At 39.2% G+C, this 16,529-nt stretch overlaps 3 protein-coding genes across 3 annotated transcripts; 1 reads left to right on the plus strand and 2 right to left on the minus strand.

The window, feature by feature from the left end:
* Window positions 1-233: 233 nt before the first annotated feature.
* Window positions 234-3,720, minus strand: exosc1 (exosome component 1). Its single transcript, XM_088419629.1, has 8 exons — window positions 3,625-3,720; window positions 2,555-2,670; window positions 2,306-2,380; window positions 1,708-1,796; window positions 1,592-1,625; window positions 1,456-1,506; window positions 1,101-1,185; window positions 234-538 (listed from the first exon to the last, which is right to left on the minus strand). Exons 1-8 carry the CDS (start codon window positions 3,650-3,652, stop codon window positions 432-434), a joined length of 585 nt encoding a protein of 194 aa, XP_088275755.1. The 5' UTR covers window positions 3,653-3,720; the 3' UTR covers window positions 234-431.
* Window positions 3,721-5,245: 1,525 nt separating this feature from the next.
* On the minus strand, window positions 5,246-8,617 carry LOC148421332 (phosphoglycerate mutase 1). Its single transcript, XM_088419559.1, has 4 exons — window positions 8,235-8,617; window positions 6,941-7,215; window positions 6,526-6,706; window positions 5,246-5,724 (listed from the first exon to the last, which is right to left on the minus strand). Exons 1-4 carry the CDS (start codon window positions 8,371-8,373, stop codon window positions 5,555-5,557), a joined length of 765 nt encoding a protein of 254 aa, XP_088275685.1. The 5' UTR covers window positions 8,374-8,617; the 3' UTR covers window positions 5,246-5,554.
* Window positions 8,618-9,210: 593 nt separating this feature from the next.
* Window positions 9,211-15,943, plus strand: pi4k2a (phosphatidylinositol 4-kinase type 2 alpha). The gene is made up of 9 exons (XM_088419558.1): window positions 9,211-9,703; window positions 12,429-12,629; window positions 12,987-13,118; window positions 13,200-13,357; window positions 13,479-13,536; window positions 13,640-13,739; window positions 13,829-13,962; window positions 14,124-14,183; window positions 14,891-15,943. The coding sequence occupies exons 1-9, from the start codon at window positions 9,365-9,367 to the stop codon at window positions 15,050-15,052; spliced, it is 1,344 nt and encodes a 447-aa protein (XP_088275684.1). The 5' UTR covers window positions 9,211-9,364; the 3' UTR covers window positions 15,053-15,943.
* Window positions 15,944-16,529: the final 586 nt, after the last annotated feature.

Here is a 16,529-nt window from a genome sequence, read left to right on the forward strand (position 1 = left end):
CCCATTAACCCCAAAGTATTTTACAAAAAGCAAACTCAGAATAATACAGTATTTCCATTTATTTCTTGCACACATCTGCAGTAAACTAGACGTGTTTTTTCTTCATTTCATTAGACAAAGTGTTCTGCTTGTGTTCTGTAGACTCATAATATGCCAGAAAACTTCAACTCTCCATGAAATTGACACAAATGGAATTGGTGTGTGATGGGGGAAAAGAGCACCCCCCCCCCCCCCCCCCCCAAAAAAAAAAAAGTCATGTTGCGTCAGTGTTTCCAAGCTGACATTCCGACAAAACTGTGTACAAAAACAACACTATTTGTCAAAAGCAACACCTAAAGTGTTCAAAGCATGTCATCCAGTCTTTCCTAACAAGTAGGCATGATTCAGGGAAGCTGTGTGTTCCTTGTGGAGAAAATCAAGTGTCAAGTTTGTCACGCCTGCAGGTACTCAGGCTGGACCCTTGCCACTTTGCGAAATTCCTTGGCATGTGTCAGTGGACACTGCATCTCGCACCAGCTGATAGGAACCATCTGTGCACCTGGTTGACAGGGAAATATGACAATTTTACGGCATTTACCGAGCTTTCTGGACAAATTATCATCATCTTGAGAGATTCAGATATTGGAAAACATACAACTAAAAACTTAGTCCTTTGTGACCGCACCTAATTCTACAATTAATATTTTACAGTAAAATCTCTCATCACACCACCTAATAAAACATCACTATATAAACACACTATATACCCTGCCTATTTTTACCTTCAAATTAAGTTAATCAGTGTGAAATCTTGCTTTGTTTGGTTGAACTCAAAGAAGGCAGACTGGCAGGTTAATTGCATTGAATTGTTCTAGCCTATTAGTAAATATTGTTGGCATTGAATGACCATAAATATATTATTTGTGGTAAATAACCATTTTTTGGACCGATGATGTGAAAATTGATTATTCTCTGCTGCACTCATGTAGTACACATTGAAAGCTGTAAGAACAAGTGAAGCCTCATTAAAAAAACCACATTGTTTATAACAAAACAAAATTCTGAACCCTAAGTTGAATTTTCGTCACAAAGATGCAGCGGACATGTTTCATGGAGTCTACCTGCTTCACTGTGGGCCACCACCACCCCAAGTTCATTTTCAGCTGTAGTCAGCAGGTAGTTTGACTGCACATCACCCAGCGATATCTGTCACAGCCCAGGTCAAGAACATAACAACATGCTGGTGAAAGACATTGTTAGGCCACAAACATATCAGTAATACTATAGTACATTCATTTGAATACTACTACTATGTTAACATGCATTATCAAATCATACCGAGGCGTTTATGTCCATAGATTTGGTAAGGTCTATTCTGAAGCCTTGGCTGGCTTTCTCACCACATTTGGCGACGTGTTTTACTGTCATGCATAGCAAAACACACGACGCATTCTCTTAACACAAGACAAAGGATACCACTTTTGCCAGGACAATGTCACCAGGTCGAAAACATTTATACGTTTCCACCTGCAGAGATGAAGCAAAGCCTTCTTATTCATCTTCAATCCTTCCTGATATGCAGAAGTGGCACAAAACAACGCTTTATACTAACCTTGTCTTTTTCTGTCGCTCGCACATCTTCTTTCCTGAGGATTCAGAGATGAGTCGTTGTTTTGCGTTATACTGTACTTACAAATGATTGTCCTTTGAAGCATACTTGAGATGTACCTTATGGTTCCTCTGAAGCGGTCCTTCAGCGGTGTGGACCCCACATAAAGTATGTGGACCTTGGCAAACCTGGGATTGATACTAGTTACCTGAGAACAAGAACAAATAATGTCAGGGGCTAATAAACACTTATGTGCAAACTCAAAATCAAATTACATTAGAAGAGTAAGTGTTTCCCCGCAATATCAGATTTTTAAGTGTTCACTTTTAGTGTGTTTTTACAGTATACAGGAGTCTGAATTTGAAGTGGCACAACTTCAGTATAGTACCGCATTTGTGCCAAAACAATAACATTTTATTTTGCATTAAAGTGTATTACAAATCAATGTGTTTCCTCAATGAGTTTATTTACAAATTATTATTGTTTACTTTGTATTATAAGTGATAAAAACAACAATTTGTTTGAAATGGATTCATTCACTAGTAAGATGTCTTATTTAGATTAAACATAAACGATAAACAACTTTCACAAAGGACAGCAGGAATCGGATTCACTACTGTTGAGAGGCTACTGTCCAGCAGTTAAAATATTTCATCCTTCCTTTTTAAAAATACTGTGCAACATCTAACAATCAACACCAACTGGTTATTTAATTACCTTACAAGTGACAATTGCGCCAACATCTGGCAGTAGTTGCCTTTCTGTTTCTCTCACAACAGAGATGACTGGTAACTGGACAAGAGGACAAAAATAACAAATGACATTTTTTAATACTCAGCTGTGACATTCTTCTGATTCCATTTGTTGTTGAGTAGCCTGAAGACATGTCACTCAAACAATGGTGTGACACATTCCCACATGTGTGAATACCTCGGCGGCTTCTGCACACAACTCACAGCCACTCACCTCCTCGCCTTCATTCTTCTTGAGCACGTAGCCTGCTAGCGAGGAGTAAATGTAGCCATGCCGCAGGTAAACGCCTGTTCCAGGAGTGCAGTCTTCGACACTGCAAAGTTTATCACCTAAACACAAATAAAAACCGACACATTGAGAAAGAAACATTGGTACGATCATGGTGTCAAAAAATGATGTTGTCATGTCTGCTCAGCATGAATAATAATATAGAGGCTATATCAGGGGTGTCAATTTTTTTTTTTTTATTGTGGGCCACATTGTAGTTATGGTTTCTGTCAGAGGTCCGGTATGACTGTGAAGTCAAATCAATTTTAAATGTGCTTGTAACTCGCATAACTAGTTTTAGACAGAAATAATTCGCAGGCCACATAAAATTTTGTGGCCCAGGCATTTCTTCTTGTTTTTGTTTGCTATTGTTTTTGCTAATGTTATAGATACCAATCTTAATTTGAAAGAAAGGCAGGAAAGGACTCTCCAAAATTTAAGATTGTGTTTGATTTTCATATACCATGACCAAGGTTCAAATTTACACCGCAGAAAATTCCAAAAAGAATTCTCTTTTTCGTCTTGTAAATGAAATTTGACATTTTAACGATTTACAATGAACACAAGCAGTAATTGACACACAGCGGATTAAAAAAAAAAAAGGCATTAACGGAATGCTGCTATCCTGCCCCTGGGCGATGGGCAGGGCGACTACTGATGAAGCCTGCCGTAAAAAGTAAAAGTCAACAATCCACACCCTCCAAAGTATACATTAAAATTATTGACTTGATTAATATATAATAACGTGACAACGCGGAAAAACACACGGTAATACTTGAATGATTGCCACAGCTCGTACAACAATGCAAAACTTTATTCTGCCCACGCGTGATAGCTCTTTAGCATGGCTTGCCTCTTCCAAGCGATGGCTTGACGTTATCCAGGAAACAGCACCTTAAAACATATCGTTTATATGTGATTCAAACTAATCAAGCTACGGTGAATACTTCAACCACGGGTTATCCTGTTCAAGTAGGAACTACACAAGTTAACGTCAACAAAAATAAGGAACTCACCAGGAACACACAGCTTCATGGGTGACATGTTTGCGGGAAGAACTACATGCAAGGCGATTGGTTGTGACCAAACCTTGAGGCTGATCCTGATTGGTCGGTTAAACCCAGAGAAAAAAGGACTTCAAGAAACGTGAGAAAAACGACGCTTAGACAAAAATGTGCAGAAGTAGCAGCCATCTTGGATGTGTATGATTGGATGCGCGAACCACGTTTTAACAGATTAAATACCACATTTTATGTTAATTTTAAACAATATTTCTTATTTAGCTTTACATTGTCGTATTCCTAAAAATGTTTCTTGAATCATTTTTGTTTTTTTTAATCTACTGAATACGCAAAAAAAAGAATCAAAAACTGCTACTCGATGTGTTATTGAGATGAAACGTTATTAATAATTTTGCAAGATCCGCTCAACTGGGGTAGACGATTTTAGCAGAGGGGTTAGCATCCTTTTGAGATGGTCAATACCATAATAATAATGATAATGATGGTAATAATAAAAATAAATGTCAAAACATATACAGGACACTATTTTACCAAAGTAAAAAAAGTAAATAACAGTGAAACAAAATAAATAAAAAATGCTTCCAAATATTTCCTGAAAAATATGCATCTATATCAGAGATCACAAACCTTTTGGAAAGTGAGGGATAATTTTTGGCTAAGACTTAAAGCAAAGGGCTACTAATAGTTTGATCAATGCTTTTGACGTGTGAAATTTGCTAAGATGTAAATTAGAATGTTTCAAGTATCCATCCATTATCCATAGCCGCTTATCCTCATTAGGGTCGCTTGCGAGCTGGTGCCTATTCCAGCGGTCTTCGGGCAGTAGGCGGAGGACACCCTGGACTGATTTATAGCCAATCGCGGGGCACACAGACACAAACAACCATTCACACACTCAAACACGCCTAAGGACATTTTAAAGCGGTCAATACATCTGCCATGTATGTTTTTGGAGTGTGTGAGGAAACCAGAGTACCTAGAAAAAACCCACGCAGGCTCCGGGAGCGCATGCAAACTCCACACAGGAAGGCTGTAGCAAGGTAGATTTGAATTTGGGACTCTGAACTGTGAGGCAGATGTGCTAACCACTTACCACCAGGCTTCCCGTTTTTATTGTTATTATATTAAAATACATGACAAACTGAAAAGGTTAATTATTTTGCAATGATCTATAACTATCAACAATTATTAACAAATATTTAAAAGGTAGAAAACAGGTATGAATATGAAGCGCTATTTCTGGAAATCTCAAGAAGTGTTAACATTTTGAAAGGATCACTTGTACAACATTCCAAGGAAATTACAATGTCTCAACACTGGTGAGCTATTTTTAGAACAATTATTGCTGATTGATTACATTTGAGGGAAATAAAGATTTCAAAGGACATTCGTGGGTATTTGTAACACTTGATTGTTTGATATCAGTGGATTTCTAAAGAAAGATATTGTAAATAAAAGGAAGAGCTTGGTGTCTGAAGGAATTTGTCATTGCAAACCTTTGTGTTAGAAATAAATATTAGAAGCTAGAAGTCAAACTGGCACTTCTTTTGAAGTTACAGTATGTGATAGAGATGTGGTTTAAAAATGTAAACACTTCAAAAAAAAATTCAACATGTAACATTTTGTCACATTTATTATTTTATCATTGTCACAGCAAAGACAATTGCAAAGTAAAACAAGTCATTCTTTTAACAACAATGCCACTATATTTAGTCATCTGTCTGATGATACTGCCAAAATCCAAGGTAAATACATACAGTACATCATAATATTCTCCAAAACCTTGTTATGACAAAATATAAGTTAAACATACAGTGTGAATGAGAAGTGTGTGATTTTAACAACACTAACTGGCTTGCTGACGAAGTTAACAGAAGAGCACTGCAATGATCTACTGTAAATACCGCCATCATTCGAGTGGTGTTTATTTTTTAGCTTTGCCCTGAGCCGCTACAGCAGCCATGGCTTTCTGTACAGTTTCCTCGTCACCCAGAAACTGCATGGGTCCGACAGGCTTCAGATTTTTGTCCAACTCGTACACAACAGGAATACCTGTAGGAAGGTTCAGCTCCATGATGGCCTCTTCAGACATACCTGTGGTGCGATAATAGGCAGAGCTTACAACTTAGTAGCATTATTTGTTATTGAACTGACCAATGTATTTCAAGATACAACTGCCTCATTCAACAGTCCAGACAGAACGGGCCTTTTACTTATCTGCTTTTATGCACCACCACAACCACAAGTGTCGGAGCAAGATATGGTTTGGCCACTCTGCCTGCACTAGTGTTTATCTAACGACAAATTGCTCTTTTGTTGCAACAATCTAATAAATTGGATGCCTGGTAGGATTAATTGAACAGTCATAAAATGGCTCAAGTCATGCTTGAAGTAGAGCAGTTGTTTTACTGACAGTTGGAATTTTTAAATCAATTTGAATGGTCATGGCATGTGGTGTTTTTCAAGGGTCAACCCTTGGGGCCCCTTTTGCTCAGGCTGTATGTGTTACATTTGGATTAATTGCTTCAGAATGTTAAAGTTGGCTGTCGTGGCGAGGCGGATGACCTGCTGCAATATTCATCAATTTTCCTGAATGACAGCTATTCAATGACCATGTTATGTCACTGTCTGAGACAAATTAACAACTGGATGAACCAAAATCAAAACAATACTGAGGTTTTTTTCCCACTAAAAAAGTAGAGTCTGAATCAACTTGAGATGTCTTGTGTGTGAAATGTTACATATAAAGTTGCATTGCCTTGCCTAGACATTTTAGTCAAACATCGAATTGATGTGTGGAACAGTGGAAAAAACATGTTTTTTTGTAACCTCATTAAATTGTGAATGTAGTCTTTGTCATTACAAAGAGCCCTTAATAAAGTTTCACATTCTTACCCTCAAGGTGCTTGACAATGCCACGGAGACTGTTGCCATGGGCGGCAATCAGCACTCTCTTCCCTTCTTTGATCTGTGGAGCTATCTCATCATTCCAAAATGGAAGAGCCCTAGCAATAGTGTCCTTCAGGCTCTCACAAGTTGGAAGCTGGTCCTCTGTCAGATCAGCATAACGTCGGTCCTGCAACAAAGGAACTACTTGGTTTATTACTTTACAGTCATGTGGTACTAATCAACACTGTATGGCAAAACCTGGATGACCCTGTGTATCAGTCCTGGGATCAGCATATTTTTTTCTTGTATTAATTGTATGCTTGTGATTTAGTATTTTAACCGTGTTTACATGTATGTGTTACAGCTCCAATGCAATTGTTTTTCAGGATCATAGGCTAATTAAATTGTCATTTATATTAACCTTGCTTATTGTCTGATAGAAGTTGTGGCCTTCATCCATGGGTGGGGGAGGGGTGTCGAAAGAGCGCCTCCAAATTTTGACCTGGGCCTCTCCATGTTTAGCTGCTGTTTCAGCCTTGTTCAGGCCTGTCAGACCTCCGTAATGGCGCTCATTGAGGCGCCATGTCCTGTGCACTGGTAGCCACATCTGGTCGATACTGTCCAGAACAAACCAGAGAGTGCGGATGGCCCTCTTCAGAACTGAGGTGTAGCAAATATCAAACTCATAGCCAGCATCTGCAATGAGATAGACACAAAGACAACAATTGTTTTCAGTTTGTTTTGCTCCTGCCCAAAAAATATTTGCATTTGCTTTTTTCGATTAATTGTAAATGCTGGTACAGATGTTTTCAAATCATACATAAGGTCCCTTCCATTCCATGACCCATGCTTTCTAGAAAGGCTATTCTTTGCAAAATATCTTAAATATGTGCATCATCCTCCATTCAGATGAATTGCAAAGCTTTTTTCTACAGATGTGCCAAATTTGGGGCAAAAAATGGGCAAAAAAAAAGCATTTTTGTTTTTTGGGCTATAAGACAATAAAACCAAAGCAATATGTCGAAAATGGATGTTGTGATGATGCAAAAATCAGCAAGCATCTAAATTCCACAAAAGCACCCAGGTGAAAGAGGGAGGCGTCAAGTACTGCAGAGCTTGTACTTCTTTTCTAGGACTATAGGCGAGCCAAAAAAAAATAACTTACCAAGGAAGACACACACACACACACTTCACAGCATGTTGCAAAGATCAATTTCAATGTAGTTTTGAACAACACCACAAGCTTGTACAAATCCCAAACTATTTGCCTTATAGAAAGATATTGAAATAATGCTTTTGAAAAAAAAAAAAAACACTAATATACTAAAATACAGCATGGACATATGATCGAGTGGTTGATTTTGGTGTGATTGACAAATTTAAGTTTAAAAAAAACGATCAATGTGGACCTGGCATCCTTCCATTTTTCTGATTGCGGTCCTCGGAGGAAAATGTTTTGATACCTCTGATTTACTGAGTACTGTTAATTCAATCGAGGTTGTGAAAAATTGCACCAAATGTTTACATAGTTACTGTATTTATTGTCATCGTCAGTAACCATCCAATGCATCCCATGCTCTCTTTTTCTACTGTCGTTCTGGGCCCATAACCTGTTTCCCCCATCCGGCCCTGTTGCATAAGCATACAGGCTTGCAGCTCTCTAATCCAATGACCGACAGAATGTCCGATTAGGCCGAACGTGGACACGATCGTACCTTTCAAGGCCTGCCCTCCTCTTTTGGCCTCCTGCTCCCCGGTCTCGCTCAAATCCGCGTCGAACCACCCGCAGAATCTGTTTTCCTGGTTCCAGCAGCTCTCTCCGTGGCGGATCAGCACCAGTTTATACACCGCCATCCCTATGCCGATGTCCTCTGTGCAGTATTTCCGGAAACTTTGAGTCAAGGGACCCCTCTTGAGATGCAGCAATAGCAGCGAGCACAGCTTTAACCTGGAGTGACTGCAAGCCGCTTGCAGATAATTGATCAATTTGCTTCTCGAAATCCTGAGAGAATTTGACAGCTCTCGTCAGGGTCGTCGCTTGTCTTCGTAGTCTTGTCGGCTGAGACCAATCAGAAAGCGAGCTGGGTTTGTGTCGCAGGAGGAGGAGGCAAAGGGAGCCTTGAGGATGCGCGCAGTCGCACGTCCACACGCCCACTGGAGACAATACAAACTAGTTTGCTTCCATAAATAATACTTGGTTCAAAAAATGTCATGTATTGTTGGATAAACGTTCTCAACAAACCTGTTTGTGTTGGACAAAAAGCAGAACTGGAGACGCCTACACAAGAAGACCAAAAATATATATAAAAAAATATTAACTATTTGTTTAAAGATATACCTGTAAAGGTGAGACTATTACGTAAAAATAAGAGCAAATATACCCTGTTAAATTTGTTAGTGTGTTTACTATGATGTCCAAAGTGATCAAGGAACATGAAATGCATAAACTTTCGTAATTCCGTTGCAAATAAATTACTGATTTGGCAACACATTTCTTACATCATTATCGACAGTGTTTTAATTTTGACGTCAATTAACCAACAAACTGTTTCGAGCTCACGTGTCTTCCGTGGGCGGTCGTACTCTGTCCAATCCCACTTTGAGAATGCATGATTGACAAAATGTTCTAAGCGATTATTGGTTGATTATCAAAACACCCAACTGGTTCCGCCTTTTCCCGGAAGCTGACAGTCATCTGATTTTCTTTTTCTTTTTTTTCCCTCTTCCTGGTTAGCTACCCCACGTCCAAGCAATCAAACAATTGTGCCTCTTGATTGCTCAATCGTGTTCGCCTTTTCTTCTCCGTTTAACAAACTCTAAAAACTTGACGTCAACGGCCGGAATTATGGACGAGACGAGTCCGCTTGTCTCTCCGTTACGTGACTCGAACGACTTCAGCTACGGTCCCACTGAGCCCACCAGCCCGCGGGGCGCCTTCGGAGGCACGCCGGGCTCTGTGGTGCGCATCCCCGCCGGCAGTCCGAGTCGCAGCCGGGAGAGACAGCCGCTTCTGGACCGGGACCGTGGTACATCACCGCGAGAGCCGCACCGGAACGAATTCCCGGAGGATCCCGAGTTCAGAGAAATCATCCGCAAGGCCGAGCGTGCCATTGAGGAGGGGATCTATCCGGAGAGGATCTACCAAGGGTCCAGTGGGAGCTATTTTGTCAAAGACTCAAACGGGGTAAGGTGATCACCACACTGGACTTCTTTTTCTTACTTACCAGTAGTTCTTTTCCCCCCTGCCTTATAAAATCCAAGAAAATGCAATTCACGTAAGATACTACATATGTGCCAGGTAATGTAATGTTTGTGCGCTGATGTACACAACAATTTGGTATAATATAACAGTTGAAGTAATTGAAAAGTTCTTGAGATATTTGCTTAATATTTGGAACTATCAAAATTGACCGATTAATCGGAGTAATTGATAGCCAGTTTAACCTGCAACTATTTTTACACCCGAGTACCCATTTAGAGCTATTATTTAACTTAAACTGTTTAAATCTTCTCATGTCAACCTCTCAACAGTAATTATCCGTATTCTTTCTTTTCTGTTGACTTTCATGAAAGCAGAGTAATTGTGTCTGATCAAGACTTTTGGAAACTTTAGCTACTACTTTGGAAAGCAGAACCAATGCCTAAATCAGTTTCAAAATATTTGTTGAGTACAACATCAATCCCCCTCATGTGGAATTGCTTTATTGTTCTTAAGTTGTTTGTTTTCGAAGCAATACTAAATAAATAGTGATTGGATAATTTACCATAGAAAATGAATGGCCGGATGGGGGGAAAATGGCTTTGCAGTATAATAAAAATATAATGAAAAATAACCAAGTAAACCCTCAATACATATGGCCTTAAATAAAAATCCATGTAGTAGAGGTTAAATATATATATATATATATATATATATATATATATATATATATATATATATATATATATATATATATATATATATATATATATATATATATATATATATATATATATATATATATATATTTGTCAATATAATTGCTATTTTTTGACTTCTCTGACTTAAAAAGAAGAAAAATGGCAAGAAAAATAACAATGTAAACCTGCAATAGTAAAAAAAAATATGGTCAAAAAGAAAAATCTGTGATACAGTAAAGCCGCCGTAACCAAATGGCTAGGGAACACTATATTCTAATAAATGATGAAATAATCTCTACAATAATGGATTCTAAAAATATTTGATTGTGACAACCCCACACTAAAAGGTGTTCATTTGGACCAGTATTTTAACGAAGCATTTGTTGTGTATAAAAACCTAGTTAAGAGGTCTTCATAGTTAGTGAGGCTGTAAAGTTGTTCAACTGAAGTAAATAGCATGACGAATGAAAATAAAACAAAACAACTTACAGATATAGGTAGTTACCATATTTTGTCTTGTTGGAATCCTACATTGTTTTTATGAGCAAAGAACAAAGTCCCATGTGTGTTATCATATACAGTAGAAGGTTCTGATTTTCTGCACCACCTCTTATTGATTGCCTGGGAATCGTTTCATTTGGCCCATAGTGATGCTCTCTGTCAAATCCCCACTACAAAATGTTTTTTTGTTTTGTTTTTCCAGCTATGCAAAATCAATGGAGCTGACCAAACAGCAAAAGTTTTGCACAACTCACAAATTGTTACTTTCCTCCATGCATGTGCGAATAATCCTAGACACTAACAAATCCTCAGCAGTGAATGTGTGGGATTTTTATCCCTCAATCCCACTTTCTTTACTAAGTCACCATAGTGCTTAGTAGTCATGTGCCTGCCTGCTCTTGGATGTAATTCTAATGGCCAAATTTGATGTTTAAGCATTGTGTTGGTTACACCATCGGCACACTAGTGTATTGAGGGAGATCATCAGGTTGCTGTTGAAAACGATCCAATTTTACATGTAGTAGCAATCAAAATTACATTTTTTTTTCCTTGAATGGCAGTATTCAAACTTTTTTTTTATGACATACTATGTATACCATGTGATTTACCTAAGGTAAAATAAGTGCCTTGACTCAACAGAGGTTGGGAAATACTGGGTCACACAATCATACACCAGGTCACTGAACTCTCCATAATAAATAAGACACCCAGTTATCCCACATAAGAAAAAGTAAGATTGCAATTATTAGCAATGTGCGTAAAAGAGTAAAAACTGAATACATTCTCAACTGCTAACATTAGCGCTGCTAGGAGTTCACTACGCAAGCTCAGCCTAGTGACTGATGATAAGCTACTTGCACAACACTGAATCATCTCCAGTTGCATAAATACTTGTGACACAGACATAACATCGATTCCCCTTCCAACTGCATCGTCGTCATCAGAAAAAAATCAGGACATGCACCAAGTCTTCCTTTTTTGCACACGAGTCAGCTTGCTTTGCATAAATCCCATTGTATATTGTTCACTTGTGTGAAATTTGTTATGAATCTCACATTCCAAAGTTTTGTATAACTTCACATTGCAATGTTTATGCTGACTATCAAATTGTACTATTTTTAAGGACATTTTAATGTACAACTATCACAGCGCAGACATTTTCTGGGTGATGTCATTTTCAGTTGAATAAAAGTGACAAAATGGCTTTTCCTGAGATGGATATAAATTGGTATTAAGGTTTTATTTGTGTACTTTTGATTATTTTGTTGCCTTGTAGTCTTTAAAAATTGTAAATAGTAAAAAAAAAAAAAAAAAAAAATCAACTTTCTTAAAATCACAAATCATACCCCTGATTCTTTTTTTGAACAATTTAAAGCGCTAAACAATTAATAAATGATCAAAAATAATTGATTTTGTAACAACAATTGTCGATTAATCAATGAATCGTTGCACCTCTTGTGGCTTTCATCCGCTATTGTCAATTTGTTTTTCCCTATGTCCCTTAACAGAAGATCATCGGTGTGTTCAAACCTAAAAATGAAGAGCCTTATGGTCAACTTAACCCTAAATGGACTAAGTGGCTCCAGAAACTGTGCTGTCCTTGCTGCTTTGGTCGAGACTGTTTAGTTCTCAACCAGGGCTACCTCTCAGAAGCTGGCGCTAGCCTGGTGGATCAGAAACTGGAGCTCAATATCGTTCCGAGGACCAAGGTAGACATGGATACACATCTGTAATAACTAGCGACGCACTGAATAAAAATATTTGGCCAAAACTAAAATTGCGAAACGATCAGCCGTAGATCAAAAACACTGAGGAAAAAAATTCTTTTCCGGCACACCGGCAGCCTTGACTTGTGCTGTATCATACAAAGAAGCAGTTTCTTAACATCATTAATCAGTGATTGATTATGATGTTTTTTAATGGAGGTATATTTATTGTTAGCTCTGTAATGTGACTATAATAACTTTGTACGGCTATTGCACTGACATCAATGTACTGTATTAGGGTGTGTGTCCCCCCCAAACGAGTCAGAACAGGTTTGCAGCTAATTAATGTGGTCGTTTTAGGTGGTATACTTGGCGAGTGAAACATTCAACTACAGTGCCATAGATCGAGTTAAGTCTCGGGGCAAAAGGCTTGCATTGGAGAAGGTACCGAAAGTGGGTCAACGCTTCCATAGGATTGGACTGCCTCCTAAAGTAAGCTTATTCTTGTAATTTTCTTCTTTATGCGGGCTAAACATGAGAAACTGTTGATGACTTCTGTTGCTATCCCTCCAGGTTGGCTCCTTCCAGCTCTTTGTGGACGGATACAAGGATGCAGACTTCTGGCTTCGCAGGTTCGAAGCCGAGCCTCTGCCGGAGAACACCAACCGTCAGCTTCAGCTGCAGTTCGAACGCCTCGTAGTCCTGGATTACATCATCAGGAACACAGGCATGTTGTCAGTCACCTCCCCCTTGTCGGCACGTGTCCGTGTGGTCATCGTGGTCCCACGCAGCGTGGTCATTGACCGACTCATCATCACAAGGTTTGATTTACTTGTGTTCCGTTCTAGACAGAGGAAACGACAACTGGCTTCTCAAATATGACTGCCCTATGGACGCTGTGGGCAACCGGGTGAGATACCTTCACACAGTCTTCTCAAATGTTTTTCTAGATGTATATTTGTAATTCCTTATTTATCTGTCCAATGGAATTGCTACTCACTCCATGGCTACAGGAAACGGACTGGGTCGTTGTAAAGGATCCAATAATTAAGCTGGCAGCCATAGACAATGGTCTAGCCTTCCCCCTTAAACATCCTGACTCCTGGAGAGCATGTAAGATCCTACTGTAGATCACATCACTGCTTTTCACTCATATTTTATAAGTTGTTTTGTTTTACTGACTGTGATTAACCTACTTTTAGATCCTTTCTACTGGGCCTGGCTCTCCCAGGCCAAAGTTCCTTTCTCCCAGGAAATCCGAGAGCTAGTCCTACCAAAACTCTCCGATCCAAATTTCATCAAAGATCTCGAGGAGGACCTCTATGAACTATTCAAGGTACATGAAAAAGTATGGATTATTTCTACAGCACTTGGTTTCCATGGCTCTGTGATGGAGAAGTTTCCTAGAGAAACTTCAGTGATAATAGGAACAAGCACGCTGCTCTGTGTCTTTACCCGAGCATGCGCTGTATTTTACATGTACATGTTGTCCCACAGAAAGACCCTGGTTTTGACAGAGGACAGTTTCACAAGCAAGTTGCTGTCATGAGGGGACAGGTCAGTCTCAAACTGATGTCACATCATCACTAAAGGCTAAATTACACTTGTGCACACACATCTCTTGGTGCGCTACCTGGTGTCCAAAAGGCTGATGCTGTTTGTGTGCTTACAAATATTAACTGTTTTAGTAGTTTGCGCACTTTCCGAATGGTGAATACTAGCACATTGAGCTTCCCAGGAGATAGGAACGACCTACTGAAAGAGTACTAGGACTTTATCATGTCATAAAAACAATCTATAGTGGTTTGGTCTTAGATGTTTGAATTTTTAACCACACATAATGTGCCTAGTCTGCTTTTTAAGAACAAGAATAGGAAGTTATTGACTTCTTTGTAGCTAACAGGCAGCGCTACACAGCGCTATTGTTGATTCATTATTTTTAAGTTACTTTAAGGACACTATTACATGTGTAATATACATATAACATGTATGTGTGAACTAAATTTTAGGAAGGTAATCGCTAATGCTAATCGTGATTGCTAACCGCTTAGCAAAATTTGCTATGCACTCACTTTAACTAAGTTCAACCGTAGTAAAGTATTTTTTTTTAAAAGGAGTCGATTGCTTGATTTTTCAATGGAATAAGCGACGGGATGATTGATTTTGAACAAGATTTGATAGTGACAGTCCGATTGTTAAATTTAGTTGAACAATCCACTGAGTGATTCTTGATTTTCATCACTCCATTCTTTCTTCGTTCCAAGATTCTGAACCTGTGCCAAGCCCTAAAGGATGATAAAACACCCCTCCAGTTGGTCCAGATGCCCCCTGTGATTGTCGAAACTGCCAGAGCACCCCAGCGAGCCAATACTGAGTCGTACACGCAAAGTTTCCAGAGTAGAAGACCTTTCTTCACCTGGTGGTAGGGAGCATGCTTTTGGAGGAGCAGCAGCAGGAAGTGAGAGAAGTGAGTACAGCTTTGTCTCATGGAAATGGATTTCATTACCACCGTCCCCTTCTCTCCGAATGGACACTGCCGTTCCAAAAGGTGAGCGTTTGGGTAAAGAGATGAGGCAAAAACGGGGAAGGATTTCACACCGTTATCTTCCTAGTTTGCCTTGGTGCCTTGTTTGGATGTGGAGAAGTTTGAAATATTCTTCTTTGCAAAGAAGCGGAGTTAGGCTGTTCTATCGGCCTCCCCAGGGGGCATGTGTGATCACCCACATGTGCATGCCAATCAATCAAAAGCAAACCTTGTCGGGGAAATGTCTCGCCCCGCGTCCATGTTTTCTTCATGCCGCTCTGCCTTTTAACAGTCACCTGCATATTCACCGTTCCCACACCGTTAAATTGGACTGCACTGGCATGACCTATTTTAAACCGGTAACACAAGCGTTCATTCGAATTAAGCCCTGAAAGTTCAGGAACACGGTGAGCACGGCCATGTGGCCATGTGGATTCACAGCTTGAAATCGATTCTCCCTACAGTTACCATGATGGTATTGGGAGGTATGTGGGGTGACTTGGAAGGTACTGAATGGGTGCTTCCTGAAGCATTTCTTGTGTTGGGATGATTACCAGCCTAATTATTACACTTTCACTAATGACTTAGTAAAGAAAAAAAGTCACCCGGTCTGCAACTGCAAGTGAGAAGACAGTGATTGATGGGGTCTTTTTTTTTTACTTGTCAGGTGGAGCCGCATAAAGTAACTTCCTGCTGTAAAAAAACATACATTAAATGTATTGTGACAATGCACTGTATAATTTGTATGTAATATTTAATAATAGATTATAATAAAAAAAAAATCTTTCATTCATACATGTACTTTGTGCATTAATCATTAACAGCTCAATACTACGTGGCGTGTATATTTGGCAGTTTTAAAATGTGTGCAAAGCTACCTGAAAATGGCACTCACACATAATATTTATTCATCCAGCTTATTCATCATTATTAGGCTTGCTTTGGTTTAGGTTTGCTGTCTTGCATCACCTCTAGCAGGAGGCAGAATTCTTGATACTATTTATTTAATGATCCAATGCTCTACTGCCATTCATTTCCTGCACTTTGCAGGCTGAACTAGCACGAGCTTGAAGGCATACTAATATAATAACGTAAAAGATTGATTAATCAAGCGAAGGAGCCGACATGAAAGGGTTTACTCACAGAGAGATCTAAGATGAGGGATCTGAAATGTTCTATACTCCCACTGAACCATCTTACTTATCCAGCAAATTTAATTTAATCTCAGTGAGGAATGTCGACAGGACATGACCAATGAGCGTGACCAATGAGCACATGCGCGTGCGCATGCAGTCTTGGGATGTCGCGGTGTGTTAGTCACATGACAATCTGCGCAAGTTTGAGGAGCCTCGATTCAGATTCACAAATTTTCAAGTCGT

Source organism: Hippichthys cyanospilos, chromosome 7 (genome assembly GCF_059441005.1).
Source record: "Hippichthys cyanospilos isolate Australia breed blue-spotted pipefish chromosome 7, RoL_Hcya_1.0, whole genome shotgun sequence".
Classification (NCBI taxonomy): Eukaryota; Metazoa; Chordata; class Actinopteri; order Syngnathiformes; family Syngnathidae; genus Hippichthys; species Hippichthys cyanospilos.

Bases quoted from the DNA above. Each gene is read 5' to 3' on its own strand.
- pi4k2a (XM_088419558.1), top strand. From the start codon at position 9,365: ATGGACGAGACGAGTCCGCTTGTCTCTCCGTTACGTGACTCGAACGAC. The intron at 13,119-13,199 runs GTAAGCTTATTC...CTATCCCTCCAG, and splicing joins GGATTGGACTGCCTCCTAAA to GTTGGCTCCTTCCAGCTCTT. The intron at 13,537-13,639 runs GTGAGATACCTT...CCATGGCTACAG, and splicing joins TGGACGCTGTGGGCAACCGG to GAAACGGACTGGGTCGTTGT.
- exosc1 (XM_088419629.1), bottom strand. From the start codon at position 3,652: ATGTCACCCATGAAGCTGTGTGTTCCTG. The intron at 2,381-2,554 runs GTGAGTGGCTGT...CCTCTTGTCCAG, and splicing joins AGAAGAATGAAGGCGAGGAG to TTACCAGTCATCTCTGTTGT. The intron at 1,797-2,305 runs GTAATTAAATAA...TCTTGTTCTCAG, and splicing joins GCGCAATTGTCACTTGTAAG to GTAACTAGTATCAATCCCAG.
- LOC148421332 (XM_088419559.1), bottom strand. From the start codon at position 8,373: ATGGCGGTGTATAAACTGGTGCTGATCCGCCACGGAGAGAGCTGCTGG. The intron at 7,216-8,234 runs GTACGATCGTGT...ATCTCATTGCAG, and splicing joins AGGAGGGCAGGCCTTGAAAG to ATGCTGGCTATGAGTTTGAT. The intron at 6,707-6,940 runs GTTAATATAAAT...CCTTTGTTGCAG, and splicing joins TCTATCAGACAATAAGCAAG to GACCGACGTTATGCTGATCT.